This window comes from Lacerta agilis, chromosome 6, assembly GCF_009819535.1.
Source record: "Lacerta agilis isolate rLacAgi1 chromosome 6, rLacAgi1.pri, whole genome shotgun sequence".
NCBI lineage: Eukaryota > Metazoa > Chordata > Lepidosauria > Squamata > Lacertidae > Lacerta > Lacerta agilis.
In genome coordinates, this window is record NC_046317.1 from 81,205,255 (window position 1) to 81,228,150 (window position 22,896).

A 22,896-nucleotide genomic window follows, 5' to 3' on the forward strand; every position below is an offset into this window, starting at 1 on the left:
GTTTTTGCCTTTGATTTTGTTTATTATTATTGGAAAGAATGATAATTTCCTTCCATGAATCCACATTATTTTGCATAGCCACCTAAAATGTACTAATTGCAAATTGTTAAAAATAAAAAGTGATTCTTACAGAAAGGCAAAGAGGATATGTTCTAACTTTTAATTTGAAACCTTGATTAATTTCTCATAATCCAACATAAAAACTGCTATTTTTAATGCAAACTATTGTTGCAAATACTGTAAGATGTGATATATCATATATTCATTATTTTATTACAGCTTACACATAATTGCAAATTAACCACAAGATAAAAAACTATAAAATGATTATTCATCAGCTTTATAAAATTCCTAGAAAAATGGAAACATATGCAAACATTCAACATTTCACAGGCACTTGCAGAAATACTGAAGCGGGTCAATTCACGGGAGTGCAGTGCCAGTACTTTTCAGAGTAGGAACACCAGGGTAGTTTATGGATCTTCCTTGCTTTGGCATGTGAATGAGGTGACTATGAGGCTTTTAAGTGTGGCTGACATACAGGTAGAATCCCAGAGCAGCATTCCCTAATGTTCAGCTGTGCTGCAGTAACATTTGTGCTTGCTGGGGCTAACGGGAGCTGTTAGTCCAAGACATTTGGAGATAGCTAAGTTTGGGAATTATGGTGCTGAAGGAGACTCTTGAGAGTCCCATGGACTGCAAGAAGAACAAACCTATCCCTTCTTAAGGAAATCAGCCCTGAGTGCTCACTGGAAGGACAGATCCTGAAGTTGAGGCTCCAGCACTTTGGCCACCTCATGAGAAGAGAAGACTCCCTGGAAAAGACCCTGATGTTGGGAAAGATGGAGGGCGCAAGGAGAAGGGGATGACAGACGATGAGATGGTTGGACAGTGTTCTCGAAGCTACTAACATGAGTTTGGCCAAACTGCGGAAGGCAGTGGAGGATAGGGGTGCCTGGCGTGCTCTGGTCCACAGGGTCACGAAGAGTTGGACACGACTGAACGACTGACCAACAAGTTTGGGAAGACTGGCATAGAGGAAGTCGAGAATGAGAAAAATAATCAGAGATGGAGTAGTTTAGTTTTGATGGTCTTCCTACTTTACACTTGTTTAAATGGTAACACTTCTCTACAAAATGGTTTGCTTTCTAATTAAATGCTTAAGATTGCATTTCAGCTGGAGGAAGATCTTTATTAAATACCTTTTATTAAATACGTTTTTCAAGTTGAACCAATGTAAGTCAGAAGAAAGCATCACTAAGTTCAGTTGAGTTCAGTTAGAAGTGAAGATCACTGAGTTTAGCAGAGCTTCCTTCCCAGGAAGCGATATATATCCATAAGGATCCGTGTTTTTTAACCAAGTTTTTGCACCATTGTGGCCCCACAAAACAGTGGATGCATGATTTTTTTGATGCTGCATATAGACTGAGATGTGGTCTACAGTATCATGGTGGTTTTTTTTCATTTGAATGAAAAAATCATATGAATTCATGAGGATCCGTTTAGATCCGCCTTTTACCCTGGACCTATATAATATTGCCGATACTATACTAGTAAAATGGTCTTTATGCTATGTACTGCTGCCGTTTGGGGTGCGCGCGCGAATGGTAACAGACCAACACAGTCTGCTCTTTTGGACGGCTCTTGAGGACAAGGAACCGAACCCTCCTTGGAGACGTGCCTATAGGGGGCGTCACGACGAGCTCCTGCACTTCAAAGTTTACCATTCCATTACACCTGGCCACCTGTTAACCCCCCTCAAAAGCAGGTAAAATGGCAAAATTAGATGCATCCAGATTCGTCGTTGAGCAAACTTCCCAACACCTCACAAGTAATAATAATAATTTTTAAAATCCAAATTTTCCCCTCCTGCGTGCCTTCAGCCAAAATTGTTACCTTTCGCTAAACTGAAGCAATAGCCTAGACAATAATCGCGGAACGGCGCGAGTATCGGAAGCCACCTTGCAATAACCTAAAAGCAGCGACTCCTGCGAACAGACACAGCCTGCAAAGGAAAGAACCACCCGGGTAAAAAAACGTGAGGGCCCGCCAGAGGCCACGCCCTCCTTTTACCCGTGAACTGACGCCGGCGCTTACGAGTTCAGTTCTACGGTGACGCATGCGCAGCGTGGAAGGGCCTGCGTTCTGTTGCCGCGGCTCCGGGGTCTCCCTTGGCGCTCCGGCTGGAGAAGGAGGAGAGGGTCGCGTGGGGAAGGAGGACAGTCGGCCCCGGCCCGCCTGAGGTACGCTCCCCTTCCCTGCGCCTGGCCAGGCCCGCGTGTGGCGCTCGGGGCCGGCCTCGTGGCTCGCCAGGCCCTCCCGCTGGAGCCGTGGCACCTCGCGCTTCTCTCCCCGGCTCCCTCTCCCGGTTTTCTCCGCGCCCGTTCGTTCCCCTTCAGCCGCGGCCCTTCCCTTGCGTGGCCGCGTCATGGGGTTCCTTCCCCAGCGATGGTGCCCTCTGGGCATCGGGGGGGGGGGCAGGTAGCCCGCCCTTTCAAGCAGCGCAGTGGAAGCTGCTTGAATGGAAGGACTTCCGCCTCACGTGCTGTCGGAGCAGGACTTTATTTATTCTTCAAGGCAATTCAATGCTCCCCTCAACCAAAAAGAGAAAGAAAGATAGGCAGAGAAAAGGGCAGATGGATGGCCGCCTGTCATGGATGCTTTTTTAGCTATCTCACCCCTTGCTTTTTCCTGTAAGTCCAATTGCAGTCATCAACAGGTTTTCCACACCTATCAGCCAATCACCCATTCCCACCACCCTTCTGAGTAATACCCCACCCCACCATCTCACTATATATAAGGGTCTGGTGGCTTCTGTTTCAGTGTATCTGAAGAAGTGTGCATGCTCACGAAAGCTCATACCAATAACAAACTGAGTTGGTCTCTAAGGTGCTACTGGAAGGTATATTTAATTTTGTTTCGACTACGGTAGACCAACACGGCTACCTACCTGTAACTAGATGGATGCTTTAGTTGAGGTTCCTGCATTACAGGGGGTTGGACTAGATGACCCTTGGGGTCCCCTCCAACTCCACGGCTCACTGATTCTATTAGCTTCAACGTTGCTAATGGTCCTAAGGGGATACCAGCAGTGTCCCCTGCCGTCCAGGGTTGTTGTAACCACTACAGAGAACTCTGGAGAAAAAAAATTATGCAGTTGCCCAAGGTGCAGCATGCCTGGGGTGGGGGAGAGAGAGACGCCCTACACTGTTGGGATGTCACCTTGAAACAGGGATCTTTATAATTGCTACAGGGATGTGTCTTGTACAGTGTACAGCAATGAAAGCACGAATGCTTCATTACCCTTTTTAGTAACAGTTGGGAATATGTGCAGAGTATCCATATGCTTTTCCTGGAGATGCAGCGTTTTACACTGCTTGTGCTACGTAAAATTTTGAATTTTCCACAATGTGAACCAGGATTAAGGTAGAGAACAAAGTGCGCCCCCACTTACATTGTGATAGTTCTCCTTTCTGGGGCATAAAGAGCAGGGTGTTATCTGAATATTGAATGAAGAATTCAATCTTAAACACATTTACTTAAAGAATGAGTCACACCTCATTGAATAAAGTGGGACCTGATTTTCAGTAAGTATGTGTATGGTTGTGCTGTACAGTGGTGCCCCGCTAGACGAAAATAATTCGTTCTGCGAATCTTTTTGTCTAGCGGTTTTTTTGTCTAGCGAAGCAGCCCCATAGACTTTTTCGTCTTGCGGGGCAGCCTTCCGCTAGACGAATGACTTCGTCTAGCAAGTTTTTCGTCTAGCGGGGCACCACTGTAAATCCCACCTAATTCAGTGGTGTTTATTTATAGACCACCCTTCAGTGCAAGGCTCTCAGGGCAGTGTACAGTATACAAAATTAGAACAGACAACAAAACACTACATAAAACGATAAAAGTCACAGAAGTAGCACCAGTAAAATCCAGCAAAAGCCATGTCAACAACTACTATATAATCCTCAGGAAGGATACAGTCAAACCTTGGTTGTCGAACGTAATCCACTCCGGAAGCCCATTCAGCTTCCGAAATGTTTGACAACCGAGGCACAGCTTCCAATTGGTTGCAAGAGCTTCCTGCACTCAAGCGGAAGCCACGTTGGACATTCGGCTTTCAAAAACCGGAGCATTTACTTCTGGGTTTTCGGCGTTCAGGAGCTGAAACGTTCAAGAACAGAGCCATTTGGGAACCGAGGTTTGTAGAAGGTCTTCTCCCCAGTCACCATGTGCCTAACTTCAGATGATGGGTCTGGAGGGAGAATCCCAGATAAAGACTTAGGATAAGTCATGTTAAAGAAAGCAGTCCTTCAAATTTGCTTCTATGCCACTATATTTGTGTGATTCAGGACATAAATTTATTTTTGTAAAAAAAGAAAATTAAAAATGGTCATATTATAAGTATGATGATTGTTGTATAGTCCGCATAGAAAATACTTCTATTTAAATTATTTTAAATTATTTTTACAGGGGCAAGATGAGTTTGTTTGGGTCAACATCAGGGTTTGGAACTGGAGGTACCAGCATGTTTGGCAGCACAGCTACAGATAATCACAACCCTATGAAGGTATATAGCCCCACTTTGCATCTCTTCGTTTTCACCTTTACCTGAACCCCATATCCATGCCACCTCCCTTTTTTGTGTAAACTCCTCCCCTAATAGGGACCACTCCCATGGTAACCTTCTGCCTCTTCCTCCTACACATTGCACCTACTAAGCACCCTTCCCCCCTTCCATCCAGTTATGAAGCCATTATTTTGCAACCTTTTCATAACCCCACTTTCATCTTCACTCCCATTACCATGCCACCTGTCCCTCCTTTTTTTGCAACCCCTCCTTGTGCCCACCATTTTCATATTCACTCAGATTTGTCTTCCATCCTCCTTTTCTCAACTCTCCCTTGCACATACCGGTAGACCACCCACTTTTCCATGCCTCCTTTCCTCTCGTGTTCTGCAGCCCCCTTTGCACACACATCCTGTGATTATATATGTTGCTGTGTATATAAGAGGAATATGGGACGCGGGTGGCGCTGTGGTCTAAACCACTGGGCCTAGGGCTTGCCGATCAGAAGGTCGGCGGTTCGAATCCCTGCGACGGGGTGAGCTCCCGTTGTTCGGTCCCAGCTCCTGCCCACCTAGCAGTTCGAAAGCACGTCAAAGAGCAAGTAGATAAATAGGTACTTTGGCAGGAAGGTAAACGGCGTTTCCGTGCGCTGCTCTGGTTCGCCGGCTCCCTCGGTCAGTAAAGCGAGATGAGCACCGCAACCCCAGAGTCGTCCGCGACTGGACCTAACAGTCAGGGGTACCTTTACCTTTATATATAAGAGGAATAAGATTTTAAGAGCAAACCTGTAAGCTAGCTTGTTCAGTTGGAAGAGGTTAAGTTTAATTGATGGATGTACATATCTGGGTGTTTGCCTGTTAATAGAATACCTGTTGAGAATTGCTACTTTGAGTTGGGGACTTCATGTTCAAGATAGCACATGGTATCAGGAGTGAAATAAATTGGAAACAAATCCTCCAGTGGGGACAGTGTGATGATAATCTCTTATAAGTAATGTATCTGCCTGGAGACATGTCTAACTTTGCTTTCTGTTCCAGGATATTGAAGTTACTTCACCACCTGATGACAGCATAGGCTGTTTAGCTTTCAGCCCACCAACATTGCCGGGGAATTTCCTTATTGCAGGATCATGGGCAAATGATGTAAGTAACAAATGAAAGTAGGTATTGAGGCTTGCCATGCCCTTTGCCTGCACAGTTTGCACTGAATATGGGCAGCTGCTTCTTGCAGACAAAATGTGATAATCTTAATGTTTAAAGCAATTGTGTACCATTCTCTGAGACAAGTCTGTTGCAATATACTGACAGGCTATAAAAAGCATTAACAATTTAAATGTTGTTTTAAAAAATATTGGTTGCCTCCACTTAACATCTATTATTGGAATAGAGACTAATGATGATTTATTTTATATATGAATCACTTCCCATAAAACATTCCAAAACATTTTAATCATTAAAAACATTAACAATTTGATGAAAAATAGAGGTTGGAGTAGTATCTTAGTTTACATTTCTCTTAACACACAAATGTTGACATAACATCTGTGTGTTCATTAATTGTCCACTCTTTTCTAATAGTGCAATGTTATACATGTCTGCTCAGAAGTAAGTCCCATGGAATTCACTGGGTCTTACTTCCAAGTAAGTGGATATTGCATTGCGGCCTCAAGGTATCCTGCTTTGGTTGGTGCATCTGTTGTGAATGAAGTTGTTTTAGCAGGCAAATTCTAAAATAATAGTCATGCTATACTGTAGTCTTATTCATACTTAATAAGCTTCTTTGAACAGTGGTTCTTATTCCTGGGAGTAAGCATTCATAGGATTAGGTTTGCATCTATTGTAGCTGTAAGGACGTTCAGTGGCTGTTCATGAGTGAAGCCAAGACACAGGAACTTCTAAACAGCCCTGAGGGGGGGTTCCTGACAGTAGCAACAATAAAAGTCCTGTGGCACCTTAAAAGCAACAAATTTATTGATGCATTCATAAAGCAGCATCAGTTCATCAGGAGGTTCTTTGGCCTAGTGTTTTCAAAACACCTGAACCCCCCCCCCAATAATATTTAGGGTAATAATGAGAACCATTGCAGCCCAGTGGCTAAGGTGGAAATCAAAGGCCTTAATTAAAAACCTAAGGAAAGGGTTCACCAGATGGCTGCAATCTCACTACCGCCATTGTCTTGATGTAAAATGGGAAAACTCACAAGACTTCAAGGTTGTTTTAAGGGCAAACAATGTGAACAGCTGTACATTAAGAGTGGTGTACAACTGAATCTTACTTTAAAATTATTCTGTCTCTTTGCTTCAGGTTCGTTGTTGGGAAGTCCAGGATAACGGGCAGACAATTCCAAAAGCACAGCAAATGCACACAGGACCTGTGCTAGATGTTTGCTGGAGTGACGTATGTCCTTTTATTGCACAAGAAGTATTCTTAAAGATCTGTAATGTTTCTTTGGGAAATCTGAAGGCTATATAGCTTCTCCTTCGGTGGAGAAGGATGGAAGAGTTGGGTGAAAGAACCTCTTTAGAATAGCCTGCATCCACTAAATGGCATGATCCTGTCCTGAAAATTCTAATGTTCTTTTCTACAATATCAGGAGATCTATGCCCTTGATATGCTGTCGTACTCAGACATGAATTTTAGAAACAGATAAAATACTATTGAATTTATATCTCCCTCCCACACACACCTTCTCTTGTCATTATATAGGATGGGAGTAAAGTGTTTACAGCATCTTGTGATAAAACTGCCAAAATGTGGGATCTCAACAGCAACCAGGCAATACAAATTGCACAGGTATGATTTTTTTTCATAGTCTTTTATAGAAAAGCAGAATAGAAGCGTATTTAAATGAAGTGCTATTCAGATAAATGTCAAGAATTTTAATCCATCTTCATTAGAATGGGGAAGCTTTCTTACGCGTGGTCTGCATTACCTTAATAGAAAGTTGTCAGGGGTCGCATTCTAGTAGTGGGTAAGGGACCCCTGACCATTCGGTCCAGTCGTGTCCGACTGGGGTTGCAGCGCTCATCTCGCGTTACTGGCCGAGGGAGCCGGCGTACAGCTTCCGGGTCATGTGGCCAGCATGACAAAGCCGCTTCTGGCAAACCAGAGTAGCACACAGAAACATCATTTACCTTCCCGCTGGAGTGGTACCTATTTATCTACTTGCACTTTGACATGCTTTTGAACTGCTAGGTGGGCAGGAGCTGGGACCGAGCAACGGGAGCTCACCCCATCGCGGGGATTCGAACCGCCAACTTTCTGATCAGCAAGCCCTAGGCTCAGTGGTTTAACCCACAGCGCCACCCGCATGGGTAGGCTAAACTAAAAAGTGGGCCAAGCTTACACAACCTATTTCCCATGGAAACGGTTATAGGTTTAATTCTTAGTACACTCCAGGTTCACCTGTCAATTTTCTCCATAGATGCTTCAAACAGAGCTTTTAGGAAGATAGGAGATAAAAGCTCTGCAGTATTCTTTATATGCCCTAAGTTTTGTAAAAGGCAGAACTTTGCTCTATCTTCCCTTGCCTGTGAAATGGGGGGAAGTGCAAGAACGCTAGTGTGATTAGTGTTTGCTTTGCATTGCTAACTATGTCCATCAAAACAGAAGGTACAAGGCGAGATCTGGCTTGCTTTGCAAAAGAAGAAAAAGCAGCGGTCTTCATTCCAGTTATGTCTACACCCACCCTAGAATGCATGAATGAGCCTTATTCTAGACATCTTTTAAAACCTTCTTATCCTTTAGCATGAAGCTCCTGTAAAGACTGTCCATTGGATTAAAGCACCAAATTATAGCTGTGTGATGACTGGAAGCTGGGATAAAACTCTGAAGGTAAGATGTGGATATTCTGATTGCATAAATGCTGCTCTACATATTTGAAAATGTTTTCAGCAGATTTTCCATAGTATGTATTATGCAGGAAATTGTGAGTTCTGTGTTTTGTTTTGTTTGTAGCATTATTGTATGCGGTACAATCGTATGCATGTTTACTTAGAAGCAATCCCTGCTGCATTCAGTGGGCCTTTCTTCTAAATAAGTGTGCCTAACATTTCTGCTTGAGGGTGTGAGGTATGAACTGGAAGCTCCTGGTTGTAATCCATGCAAGGCTATGAGCTCCCTCAACAAATGACTGTTAAAGGGTCCACTTGCTCTACTCCTTTGGTGCCCTAGTTTGTATCATAGGAGTAATCCCAGTTCCTTCCTTAAAAGGTTGCTCTAAGAATGATAAAGAATGCGTGTGAAATGCCCAAAGTCCTTAGCCAGCTGTACAGTGGTTTATTTAGTAGTATCTATTATTAATATGACTTCAGTGTGTAAAAGCACACTGAAATGCTTTGAGCAAAATCACTATTATTTCAGCTTTCAAATATTGGGACAAACCCCATACACTCAGTTCATTCATGAGACCATCTTTGAACCAAAGCCCCTCACCCCATTCATTGTTTTATTGACTTGCAATACACAGGCTTTCCAGAACCAGTCTTAGTTAAGGACATGGGAGACAGCATAGTCTTGTTTTGCTAAGATAGCCCGTATAATACCTTACGTGTGGGATTGTTGATGTTTTTCATTTTTTAGTTCTGGGACACCCGATCGCCCACGCCAATGATGACTCTGCAGTTGCCTGAGCGGTGCTACTGTGCTGATGTAGTAAGTAAGAGATCTTTTGGCGTGTGTTTGCATGAAAACATGCTTTCGTTTGCCATTTGTTTAGCTGTCTTTCTACCACAGTAATTAATGTGCTGAGTTTGTATTAAGTGTTGCTGTTATCATTTTAGGCAAGTGGTTTTGCTGTTCGTTTTGACTTCATGTAAATTTTGATTCAGATGACAATTTAAAAGTTTTATTTTCTACTTTTTACATTATCTTGTTTCAGGTATACCCCATGGCTGTTGTAGCTACTGCAGAGAGAGGCTTGATAGTTTATCAGTTAGAGAATCAGCCTTCTGAATTTAGAAGAATAGACTCTCCACTTAAGCATCAGGTAATAATTAAACTTGAGTTAACTTGTCTTGATTTATAGGAGTTGACCTTTCAGTTGTGCCTAAATCAATACTTTAAAAAAATAGTATTTCTAGCAGTTGTTCTATTTATGTGATAGATTTTTTTTTAGCATCATGAACCAAATTCTATAATTTGTTTACATAAATAACTCTGCCATTATCACTACTGGTATCTTAAATTTTATTCTTAGCTGTTCTTTTGAGAGGGATAAGAATCAAAACTGGTTGGAAGAATAGCTTATTAGAAGAACCCTGCCCCCCCAATGACTTTGCCAGCATATATTTTATTGCAAGGAATTTAAATTTGATAATCTAGAATTCAAAAATGCTATTTCAAGTGTTTAAGAGAACTTGAGCTTACACATAAGGAACTGTAAAACTCTTTTCTTTGGCACGCAGACCTCCATGCCATAATGCAAATCACTTTGAAAATTTCTTCAGTTTCTGAAAAAGTTTGTCTTATGGCATGGTGGGCTACCGTTTGAGAAACCCTAAGTGAGTTACGGTGGTACCTCGGGTTACATACACTTCAGGTTTCAGACTCCGCTAACCCAGAAATAACACTTCAGGTTAAGAACTTTGCTTCAGGATAAGAACAGAAATCGTGCTCTGGCGGCGCAGCAGCAGCGGGAGGTCCCATTAGCTAAAGTGGTGCTTCAGGTTAAGAACAGTTTCAGGTTAAAAACGGACCTCCGGAACGAATTAAGTACTTAACCAGAGGTACCACTGTATTTGAAACTTGGCCCTCATCCTTTGAGTGCAGCCAGAAATTGACACCTGAGAAATAACTACTTCCCAAAGGTCCTTGGATATTTGGACCTGTTCTTCCCATTGGGATTTGAATCATACACAGTTCCTTGGCAAAATCTTTAAAAACCCTCTTAGAGTTCTCCTAATAAGTAAATGCTCTGCGTGCTCTTAACTATTCAGTAGCTTTCAAGTTGCATTGTCCCTGCTAACGCTTTAGGCTTGTTTGATATCCGACTGAAGTTGCAATCCTATATACACTTATGTGGGAATAAGTCCTATTGACCTTAGTGGGATTTGCTTTGGAGTAGACATGTATAAGATGGTGCCTTAAAACGTAACCTCTGTCCCCCATTTAGCATCGCTGTGTTGCTATCTTTAAAGACAAAGTGAACAAGCCAACAGGGTTTGCCCTTGGAAGCATTGAAGGAAGAGTAGCCATTCATTACATTAACCCACCAAATCCGTAAGTATCTTGAAATGGGCTGCAAACTGTCTACTTAGGCTTGCACAGAACATGGGCTTGTAGAAGTAGGAAATTTGTTGCGTGCAATGTGAAATGACAAACTTAAATGCTTTTTTATCTTCCAGTGCCAAAGACAACTTCACCTTCAAATGTCATCGTTCCAATGGCACAAACACATCTGCACCTCAGGATATCTATGCTGTAAGTATTTCGCACGACATGCAGTAAGGATCCTCCAGGGCTGCTGAAAGTTTTCCAGACCAAGTATAGATATGATGTCAAATCTGGAGTCTTCGTTCTTTGACATTTAGTCCCTAAAGAGAAATTTCGCTTCTGTCTAAAGGCAGAAAACTGACATCTGTAACAATCAGAATGTGAGTCGCTGAAGAATTTGTGCCTGCTACGTTTTCAACCCGATTTTTTTTTTTATTCCAGTAAAATACGTTCTTGAGTGAAGAAAATGGCATTTCCCCATGCCCTTGGGACAGATGGTCAGATACTTCTCTATATAATAGCCAGTTTCCAATATTCTCTCCTAACGTTTTGTTCTGCTTTAGCATGTTTAGTAACTGGGACTTAGAGCTGCGGATTCCATTGAGTTAACTAGGAAAAAGCAAATGGGACCCAGTTTGGGAAACATTTTGGAGGGGTAAAACCCCCTTTCCCCCAAAAAATACTGAGATTACCAGGCCAAGGATATCCCTTGAGTGTATATCTTGATTTTCTACCATAAGAACTAATGACACACAAAGCTTTTGTTTCCGTGGGAGAAAACTTAAAGTTGCACGTGGCGGTGTTGGGCCCGAAACCTGCCACCCACCGCTAAAACTGGGTGTCCTAGTCACTTATGGCAGACGCCATGGGAACAGAGACCAGTATTCATCTTATGCAGCTCTAGCAGATGTCAATGGAGGGGAAACTTGTTTCTGGTAATTCTCCCCACCTTTGCCGAAACAAGGAGCCAGATTCTGTAGCATAGGCATTGAGAGAGCTTCTGGCTTGGAAAGAGGGAAGCATTCCTTGCCTGTCTTTCTGGGCCTGGAGACTATGGTTTGTTGGGGATAACAGCCAGTAGGGCCAGCTTTAAAAATGCAGATCAGACTCCACCTTGTGCTTAGTATAGGGGGATGGGTGAGGAAGGACCGAAGAACAACGGTTCATCTCCTTTCCTCCTCCAGTCCTTCCCTGTGACCATTGCCTTTGTGAGCAGAGCTAGTTGTGGTGTCAGGTCTGCTTCAGTGGTATAAAACTGGGAGGTGGGGGTAGGGTGATAAAGTATTTTGGGGAAATATTGGAAACTGTCAAGTAATAGACTTTTTTTTTTACATGAATGAACTTTGTTTTTTGGTCTGAAATGACTAAACAAAGCTTGTGGTGACTTTAAAAAAAAATACATTTATCTACTGTGTATTTTGTTTTGCATTAACTCAAAAGGGAGAGATGAGTAGCCCAGCCTCTCCATTGCCTGTGGTGAGAGACCAGCATCATTTGCCTCCTTTCCGAAGTGTGTTGGTTCAGCTGTTAACTTTCAAACTGATCCGTATAAGACTTCTGTTCACTTTTGGAACTGGTGTTTGAATGTGAATATTTTCCTCTTCCTTTCTCATCCCTCTTTCACTATCATGTCTCTTAGGTTATAAGCCTGAGAGCGCAAACTGATACCGTGTAAGTCACTCGAAATGTTTTCCTAAGAGTGGCGTGAAAATGCTTAAATTAAATTTTAAATGATTACTTTGAAGGTTAATGGGATCGCCTTTCACCCTGCCCACGGCACCCTTGCAACCGTAGGATCTGATGGCAGATTCAGCTTTTGGGATAAAGATGCACGGACAAAGCTAAAAACCTCAGAACAGCTGGACCAGCCAATATCTGCTTGCTCCTTCAACCACAACGGCAATATATTTGCATATGCGTCTAGTTATGATTGGTCAAAGGTGAGTTGGCTGAAACGTTAAGAGAGCATCTTGTAATGATGTCGTTGGAGAAATTCGGCATCTCAGTTAAACTGAAATATCTAGAAAGAGAAGGAAAACACATCTAGTTTTGTGGCACAGTATCCAAATGCAGCCAGAGCCCCACTTACTTACTTGTAAGATGTTAAATAAAATATTTGGTTTAGGTTTAGTTTGTTCCTGCTGTGTAATAATAATAATAATAATAATAATAATTTATTTATACCCCGCCCATCTGGCTGGGTTTCCCCAGCCACTCTGGGCGGCTTCCAAAAGAATGTTAAAATACAATAATCTAATTTAACAACTGTATTTAACCATTTTTGCAGGGGCATGAATTCTATAATCCACAAAAGAAGAACTATATATTTCTGCGCAATGCTGCCGAAGAGTTAAAACCCAGAAATAAGAAGTAGTGAGTATAATTCAGACCATCCTTGTAGCACTGCTTTCTTGCCACGTGCCCCCCCTCCACCCCATTGTTCTCTTTCCAGTTGTCTGTCTTGGATTGGTAACCCTTAGCAGGGGTCTCTGTGACGAATACCAAAGTACATTCTTATGGGCTGGAAAAGTACCCTTTGACTAGTGTGTTCCATGCTGCCCAGGAATGCCTGACATTTGCATGAAGACTTGCCAGTTTTCTTAATAGTTGCAAAATCCCTGCACTGGACCAAGAAACAGTTGTTGCATCCTAAGTACTTGCCAATATTTTATGAATACTACAGAAAAACGTGTGCTTTGCAATAATTCTCAGCAAACCTTTTTTTCTTACTGGATTGAGAATTGGGGCTAATGAGAGTTAGGGAAAGTAAGTTTTTGTGATTTTAGATTCTTCTGAAGTTTTCTTTTTCATAGAATTGTAAATTTAATATTAATCTGCTGCCAATGTGTACCATTTTTTTGGTCTTAAGACATATTTTTCTACTCATGTAAGCGGGCTATGTACTGAAGGCAAAAAAAATATATATTCCCAGAATAAACCCAAATTAAGTTTTGATGCATTCTAGGAATAATTCAGTTCTGATTTAACTGCAAACTGTGCCTAGGTTGTGGTTTTGAGATGTGTGCAACTCACTAGGGGGATAGAGTTGCATAGCACAAGCCCTCTCTTGTGGCACATTAACATTCAACAGTTGAGAAGGTGACTACAGACCCAGGGACTCGGTGTCACGTAGAAATACTGTTGTGCCTGTGATTCTGTGAACTCTTGCGGGCGAACAATACAATGTCTCTGCATTGCACTGTGCCCATGTCTGTAGTAGCAAGAAAAAGAAAGGGCCTTATCATAGCTTAAAAAAGTTTCATATACATGTGCCACATAATAGGACCACTTCTGTACCCTAATCTGTGTCTTAAAAGAGCTGCAGATGCAGCTATTTCCAAGTGTCGCCTCAAGTAGAGAAAGCATTCCTAGCTCCACTAATATTGCATAGTGTTAGGCGGGTAAACCTCATCGGAACACAACTAAGTAAAAATGGTGCAGAGGCTTATATAATGTGCATCTAGTCCAGGCTTATTCACATTGGGGAATCTGCTGTTCAAAACGTCGAAGGATTTTCTTAAAAAAAGGCTTGATGCTGATTTCCGTTTTATAATGAAAGGAAGAGGGGGGGGGCAGAATTTGTATTCGAATACTCTTCTGTCAGAATTTTTTCTGTAAGCACATATGTTGTAAAACTTGCTATGATTTAAATAAAACTGTTTTGAATTTGAACAAAACCTTATGTAAGTACTTCAGTTATCAGCACTAGTGAACTGAGGGATCAGAGGCAAAATATTTAAAACTGCTCTTATTAAATGAATTCATGGAATCTCAACCAGTCTCTTGTTTTGTATTGTACACAAATTAATGTCTGCTGCAGAGCTAAAGAATTCAGTGGCCAACTCTTACTCTGATATGCAAGTGAAAGACCTGTTCTTTTTCAATAGTTCTTTTTTGTTTGGCAGCTGAATGTGAGCAGCTCCCTTTTCATGGATAGGAACACAGGGAGCTGTTGAATTATTCGGCTGTCTAATCCAGTATTCCCTACCATGGCTGGCAGTGTCTCTCTGGGCTTTGCAATAGAGAGGCTTTTCTGACTCCTGCTACCAGAGAACCTTTTAAATGGAGATGCCAGTTGAGTTGAACCTGGGACCTTAAAGCACATGCTCTACACGTGAGCTACAATGGCTCCATTATGGTACAGATAGCCTGAATTGAAGGACAAAAAATAGGTTCTTTGGAATCTCTGATCAAAAGGGCCACTTTGCACAAAACACAAGGATGCATGAAAACCATTTGACCAATACCTTGCTTGAAAGGTTCTTAACCTCGACATGGCTCTCTTCAAATACTGGCATGGTTTCCTATAGGGCCATGTATCACGTGTCTGCCAATTCTATATGTGAAGGTCCTAGGGAACAGGCATCCATACGATAAGATTATACCCTGCATTTTGTATAACCAGCCTAGAATTGTCTGCTCTGAAGGCCTTGGAGATGCATGTGTGGTGGAGAGCCAGTGTGGTGTAGTGGTTAAGAGCGGTAGTCTTGTAATCTGGAGAACCGGGTTCGCGTCTCCGCTCCTCCACATGCAGCTGCTGGGTGACCTTGGGCTAGTCACACTTCTCTGAAGTCTCTCAGCCCCACTCACCTCACAGAGTGTTTGTTGGGGAGGAAGGGAAAAGAGAATGTTAGCCGCTTTGAGACTCCTTCGGGTAGTGAAAAGTGGGATATCAAACCCAAACTCTTCTTCTTCTTCATGTTGCTTATGTATTTACAATGGCAGTGTGGTATACACCCAGTACTTTGGATGCAACTACAGTACTTTGAATAGCCAGTAAATGAGATAGCAACGAACTTCTCAAGAGGTGAAACAGATACAGAATTATAAGCTTCCAGTGCCACATTCATTACTTTGGCTATCAGCTCAATCTTTTCCTCAAGGCAAGCTCCCCTCGTGCTGCTTCTAGTTGTCATGTACAGTTAACTTTTAGCCACTAGCAATTCATGCCTTCTTTGTTAGGGCTGGGTGTTCGCTTGTTTTTAGCGTTCGTGTGGTGCTGAACTGCAAACGGACTATTGCAGACTAAACACTTATTCTTTCTGATTATAAAAGCAACATCTTTCATTTTGCAGTTAAATCTTGTGGAGGTCAGAAGTCTAGCAGGTAACAACAACGGTGTGTGTATGTGTGTGACCTGTGCAGAGCAAATATTCCCTGGCTTCACTTGAGCTATCGCCTGCTTATTTGTAGTAGTAAATTGAGCATAGTACATATATCCCTTTTGTTAGTGAGTGGCGTGGCAATTTAGTGAAACCCCACAATCGACACACACAGTATTGATGTTCCTTCCAAAATGGTTGGTGAAGTTTCAGGAGCAAACTGGTTTTTACTCTGTAATTCTGGCTTGCTTTTGCAAAAAAGCTTAGCATTATGTTTGTATTATGCAGTTTTAAGCATCGTGCCTATTTGCTAGCCTGACTACATTTGGTGAGATGGTTGCTGTTTTCTCATGAGGCACTCGCGTGGTGATTTATATTGATATTCAGATATGAATCAGTCCTTTACTTCCTTTTTGTGTATGTGAAACCCAGGTCTATGCCTGATAAAGCAACTTATTTACAACCACTCTGCAAATCCATACCAAAAGGGGAACTTGGAACAGATCCACATCTTCCTTTTTTTTTAACCACCTTCTTTGTTTATATCCTTGGGAGCAAGTTTTGAGTATAGCATAGGAACCCGATAGAGCTGAAATGATAAACTTGGTTCCCCAAAGACCTTTATAACAAGGTAGCAGGCTGCTATTTTCGTATGAGTTTTAGTTGATTATATGAGCACATTCCTTCAGAAATGCCCTCATTCAGGAATCTGTATATTCTGTTTACCTTTTGATGCACCTGCAGGGAGTATCACTTGCATTACGTTTCCGTGCTTTGTGTGTGAGAACAATTTGAGGGCAAGTCCAGAGTTAAGCAGAGTTTGATTGCCTTTTTATGCATGCTCTTAGAGCATTTTGTGCATTAGCTGATGTAGCTTTCTGAAGATAAGTGTCTTGGCTTTGTGGATGAGGCAGAAAATGAGAGTGGCTTCTTCCTGTAGCCTTCATAGTTATTTTGAGATGAACGTGATAAACGAGGAGTGGACTGATTTAAATTGAAGTTTTAAATCAAGTTTCCCATTTGCACATCAGATATTTCGTTTAAAAAATAGTTATCACTAAAAGCTTGATTCATAACTAAATAAGGTTCTTAAGCTATATTGAAGGGTCTATATTTCTGTTTTTTAAAAAAAATTATAGCATTTTTGTTTCAGCAAATGGGTACCGAATACATTGCTTATTTATGATATTTCTTTGTTGTCCCGAAACCAAATTTCTGAGCGCAGCTACTAGTTCTCAGCTATTTAGCAACATCTCCACCTTGCTGTAAGAGATTCTGGAATTTATTCTGCAGTGCATGCTGAGTTCATGCGGGATACTGCCCAGGCCTATTGAATGTCAACATTGCCCCCCCCCCCATATCAATCAGTACTATCATTCCCATGGAACTCCAGATTTCAGGGAGAAGATCACTTGATATGTCCAACCTATATTTCAGGAAAGTTGTTCTCCGTTGTGCATCTTCTTAAGGGACTGGTTTCAAAAAGAGCTGCAGAATTTCCCCGAACACAGCACGGAAACCACTAAAATAAGAAATATCCTAAAGAATCAAACATATAGGAGTCAGTCCCTATACGGTAGGGAAGATTAGCCTGTGGCTGTCTAGATTTATTTATTTTATAAAATAAATGAAATGTATTTTGTGAAAGCTACTAACATGAGTTTGGCCAAACTGCGGGAGGCAGTGAAGGATAGGCGTGCCTGGCGTGCTCTGGTCCATGGGGTCACGAAGAGTCGGACACGACTGAACAACAACAATTTTATGAAACTTATATGTATTAAGTTGTTAAGGCTCTAAATGCAGCAAATAAACAATAAATTCATGTAGCATCCCTGGGATTGCCAGAAGCAGGGAAGGGAAGTGAGTAAGGGAAAGTAGGAACTGCCAGCCCCCTTTTGCCATCCTGTTAAACCGAAGTCCTTGAATTAGCAGCATGGTGTGGCTCAGTCTTTCTGCAAAGTTATTTCTAAGCCCTACAGGCTTGTTAGTGCTTCCTTTAAAAAACAACAACAACAAAAAAGGCATTATTGTTCGCCTTTGTGCTAGGATTTATGCTGTAAAATGTTCTCTCCCCTGCTGTCTCCTTTCCAGTGTTTCAATAGCAATCTTATCCATACACAACTCTTTAGGGCTGTCATGCTCCTTGAGTGTTTGCTTGGACACTAGAGGAACAAGGCTGAATGAATTAGCCTTTTGGGTGCCTCCCTATTCGCTTTCTAATCTAAGGTCTTTGAAGGGCTGGAGTTGAGTTTTATTAATAAGGACCTCTTGTTCTTTTTGTTTTGTTTTGTTTTGTTTTGTTTTGTTTTGTTTTGTTTTGTTTTGTTTTGTTTTGTTTTGAAGGTACCACAGGAACTTCAACTGAGGAAGGTGTCTCTCTACCCAGAAGTTAGCTAGCCTTGCTTGCCAGTTGGGCTTCTTCCTTGTGTCATCTTACCTGTAGCAGCCAAAATGCTTAAACTATACTGCTGGGTTTTTCTTTTCCGCCTCCTAAACCTTTTTATCTATGTTTTTGTTCTGTGGGAAGTGCCTCTGGTTTTCCTTAAACTCTCCTCCTATGGTCAAAACAAAATAAAAAATTCCTTCCAATTGCACCTTAGAGACCAACTAAGTTTGTTCTTGGTATGAGCACACGAAAGCTCATACCAAGAACAAACTTAGTTGGTATCTAAGGTGCTACTGGAAGGATTCCCCCCCCCCTTTTTTATTTTGTTTTGACTATGGCAGACCAACACAGCTACTTCCTGTAACTCTCCTCCTATGGGTTGACCTATGTCAACATTTCTGCCCACTTATACAAGAGCGTATTATTATTATTTTGAGTCAGCTTGCATAGGGTTGCACAGTAATGGCACATGATACTACTAGCAGAGGCTTTAAACTGAGTTATAGAGCATTAACAGGCCGACGATCACCTGTAGCTTAAAAATGTGTATCCAAAGGCTCACATAGCTGAACAACAGGTGCAAAATAGTATCATCTGCCTTCTCCATCCTTGCCAAGAACAAAACAGTCTCCAGTTCGTTTCCCTAGCTCTGTAGTTTCCAGGGCACCTTGAAAAGTTCATTGGAGGCTTAGCAAGGGGCTTCCTTCCATGATCAGTAAAGGTGTAAAAGCATCCTGGTTCCTGACATAGTCTGAGGGTGCATGATGGTCCCGTTCTGGTCAGTGCCTGCATGGATAGGAGACTGCTTGAGAACCTCAAGTGCGTCACCTTCAGTTTCTTGATGGAAAAAATGTGAGATGTAAATACAGTATGTTAAAGAGATGAACAATGGTCTGCCCAAGACTACTGCTGTTCCCCTGCAATGTGCATGTAGAAACATCTGTATTGCATAATGAACTTTTCATGTGATGGTGAGTATCAATGGTTCCAGCGAGCACCCTGCATGAAGGGTGGGGGGATGCTGTAAGAAAGCAGCTTTTCCTCAGCAAGCTAGTTAATCTGAAGAAGGCTCCCTGCTTGCAGAATGCTTGGAGGCTTGCCATCCCTGGTGTCTCCCTCTTCCCCGACCCCTCCCTTGGCCAAAAATAATCATTTTCTGTTGCATTACATCAGTGTTTTTCAACCACTGTTCCGCGGCACACTAGTGTGCCGCGAGATGTTGCCTGGTGTGCCGTGGGAAAAATTGAAAAATTCAAGAGAATTACTTTATATATAGTCAATATAGGCACAGAGTTAATTTTTTTAACATTTTCTAATGGTGGTGTGCCTCGTGATTTTTTTCATGAAACAAGTGTGCCTTTGCCCAAAAAAGGTTGAAAAACACTGCATTACATTCCCGCATCTTCACTGCTGTGCCTTAAGGTCTGCTGTGTGCGACCACCCTCTACGCCGGTCACAATAAGAAACGACCATGACAAAAGACACCAAAGCCGAATCCTAGCTTTTTCTAATGTGTATTGGTTTAGTTTATGCAATGGCGTAGCAAGGGAGGGGTGATGGGGGCGGGGCGCCCCGGGTTCCAGGGGAGGAGGGGTGACACTCGGTGGCCCCTCCCGCCACTCCCCAAGCTGATCCCCGCCAATCGGCACCCTGTCCGTGGTGCTTTACGGACGGCCAGGGCAGCCCCACAAGCCGCCTCGCTTGGCAGGTCACCGCGGGAACAGCAGCGCCGGCCCTGATGGACTGCACATGTGCGGCATTTCCGTGCATGCGCAGTCCGTCCCGGCGTGCGGTGTGACATCACGATGCACACGTCAGGATGCCCCGCCCCCAGGGGGTTGCCTCCGCGTGGCGTTTGCCGCCCCGGGCGGCCAAGAGGCTTCCTCCGCCCCTGAATTTATGCCTGAGGAAAAGCCTCTGGCATTCCCTTCCCTTCATCATTCATGCCTTGCTTCTTACCATAAATTGGCTTATTGCAAGGAGAAAGGGGAAAAGAGTTTTGTTCATGCTCCCTTGCTCTTTCATTCAAAATAGTATTCCTAGTTAATCTGGGCTGGATGTTCAAAGGCCTTGTGCAGCTAGCCACATTTAAGTGGGTGGTGTACAATTGGACCAATCTTTGTGATCCATTGTACATGTTCTAGGTTGTATTTATTATCACTGCTATACCAGTGGTAATATTCCTGTGCTGTCCAAGGGTTAACTGAGGTCCTCTACTACCAACTCTGCATAAGTCCTGCCTTCTAATGCATTTATGTGATCTACAAGGGCTTTATGAGGTGGTAAGTGCAGAAGGGGACGACAGAGGATGAGATGGTTGCCCGGCGTGCTCTGGTCCGTGGGGTCACGAAGAGTCGGACACGACTGAACAACAACAACAAGTGGACTGTAACACGACAGATTGTAGATAGCGGATCAGAACAAAATGTCCTTCCCTTAATCATCATAATAAGTTTTGTGCATCAGAATCCAGCCTTATCTCTGATACGCTTGTTTTCTATGTGCTTGATTTTTCTATTCTTTCATGAAGATATGTTCAGCCATGTGCTCTCAGTCTGAAATGAAACAGTCCACTGCAGTTTTACCAGCTCTTCAGCTATTGGTGTGAATCAGACCTAATTTTGAGACTTTTCAAAAAGTTTTTTCCACTAGCACATTAATGCTCAAAACACATTTTCCAATGATCTTGCACTTCAAATGAGTACGCTCAGTCTTTTGACTTATGTAAGAATCCAGTCTTAATCCAGATTGAAAGTAGTCAAATTTACGACTTCCATTGAAGAGAAGTAACAACCTTCATTTATAAAAAAAATCTGGCCACCAGCACACACCCACACCCCACCCTCCACCCCATGTAACATGCCACACATTTTAATCTTGATGACAAAGAGAAATGGATCACAGGACTGGTTGCAAGCAGTAAAGCTTGATTTTATGTGACTTTCTTGTATAAATCTGACCTGTGGTGTGAATATGATATGCAACTAGGAATAACTTCGATCCCTGGGTTATTGGTTTAAAACTCTACAGTATCTGCTAGAAAAAGCAGTTCATCATGTCACTTGAATTTATAGCAAAATAAAATGTGCAAGATGGCTATCTTATGTTAATTCTGTGCTTTCTCCCCCAGTGGTTGTGTGGAGAGAAGAGAGTGCATTGCATTGAACTCTTTACCAATTTATCTCCTCTTCTTCGAGAATTTAATGAAATTACATCCCACCTTTCTTCTAAAGACAAAAAATTAAGGCATGTTATAACATCGCCCAAATGTGTTTGCCAAAATGACCTACCCGGTAACACAAGGTATTATAAGACAATATATTGCAATCCAATGAATTGCTTGCTGGAAAAGTTACAGGATATTTGATCTAGCATTTATAGATACATAATCTTAAAATGTGCACAAATACCAGTTTGGATTCTTGTTGTCTTTAAATATTGCATAAAAGAGACTTTTGGGCTGCATTCCTATGTTCATTTTCCTGGGAGTAAGGCCCATTGAACTCAATGGGGCTTACTTTGGAGTGCACATAAGATAGCACTGTTAAGTTATTTAAAGTTGATTTTTTAATACATTGTTGGCCCACTTAATTTTGTGTGGGTCTTAATCCTCAGCAAGCATTCTTCCTGAATGGGCTCATCTTGTCCTCCTGGCAGTAGCAATTGCCCATTCACTCCTCGTGTCCCTCTGGTGGCTGTGTGGATTGAGCCCCAAAGCCTGCAAAAAAAAGCACAAGTGAGATCAGAACAGTCACATGGCCAGACTGCCCTCTGGCTTAGCTTTCAAATAGCCGCTCCTACTCTCTAAGAGCAAAGAATCCAGGAGGGACCTCAAAAGAGTAACAAGCCTGTTGTGGCATAAAACCCACTTTGTCAGATGCATGATGCTAAACCTTAGGAGAATTTCTTGAAAGGTAAGCGCTGTTTCACAATGGAACCAACTTCCTTGGGCGCCAGTGCACTCTCCATCAACAGACGATGATTAAAAGCTGCATCTTGTACTGGGTAAATGACCTTACATTGGCAGTTGTAAACCTTTATTTGGGCCAGAAGATGGCAGCATTTGTATCCGTTGAAACGTAACTGAGTTGATGTTTCTGGAGGGCTCAGTACATTCTGCCGGGTGCTAATAAAATGAAAAATGAAACAAGGAAAAAAAAAAGACAACACAGACTTCCATGACTTTGGGCTTTATTGACACCAGGAAACAACAAGCCCCCTCTGAAGTCAGATGCCTTATTTTTATTTTCCTGATAATTATAGGTGACTGCTGCAATCGCGTCAAGTGCTTTCCCATTGTGTTCCAGGATTAGCTCCCAACTCCTTCAGCAGCTATTATAAGTATTCCTTTCTCTCCCTCTCTGCTAAAAAAAAAAAGGTTGATGTATTCAAAGAGCAGTATATATTTACAAGTGGGACTTGCGGTGCTCCTATTCCAGGTTCCAATCCTCTTTCAGGATACTCCATTCCATTCCACCACCATTTTTATTTGTTTGTTTTGGATATTTATATACTGCTTTCCCACCTCTCCACCCACCCGAGCAGCCAGCTAGCATTCCATGACTGCTGAGCATGCTCAGTCCTCCCTAGTCTGTTTGCAGTTCCCACACCCTTCCTACTTCCCATGGCCCTACT

At 42.4% G+C, this 22,896-nt stretch overlaps 1 protein-coding gene across 4 annotated transcripts; it reads left to right on the top strand.

Annotated features, from left to right (window-relative positions):
• The first annotated feature begins 2,112 nt into the window (after positions 1 to 2,112).
• RAE1 (ribonucleic acid export 1) lies at positions 2,113 to 22,543 on the top strand. 4 transcript variants are annotated; one of them, XM_033153608.1, is made up of 14 exons: positions 2,113 to 2,243; positions 4,465 to 4,561; positions 5,599 to 5,703; positions 6,865 to 6,957; positions 7,267 to 7,353; positions 8,308 to 8,394; positions 9,142 to 9,213; positions 9,440 to 9,547; positions 10,673 to 10,779; positions 10,905 to 10,980; positions 12,519 to 12,713; positions 13,061 to 13,146; positions 15,849 to 15,879; positions 18,219 to 18,351. In XM_033153608.1, the coding sequence occupies exons 2-13, from the start codon at positions 4,472 to 4,474 to the stop codon at positions 15,850 to 15,852; spliced, it is 1,110 nt and encodes a 369-aa protein (XP_033009499.1). In that variant the 5' UTR covers positions 2,113 to 2,243; positions 4,465 to 4,471; the 3' UTR covers positions 15,853 to 15,879; positions 18,219 to 18,351. The 4 variants fall into 4 exon arrangements, with proteins under 4 accessions (XP_033009499.1, XP_033009500.1, XP_033009498.1 ...); XM_033153607.1 differs by lacking the exons at positions 15,849 to 15,879; positions 18,219 to 18,351 and adding an exon at positions 22,525 to 22,543 and having other exon boundaries at positions 2,119 to 2,243; XM_033153606.1 differs by lacking the exon at positions 15,849 to 15,879 and having other exon boundaries at positions 2,119 to 2,243.
• Positions 22,544 to 22,896: the final 353 nt, after the last annotated feature.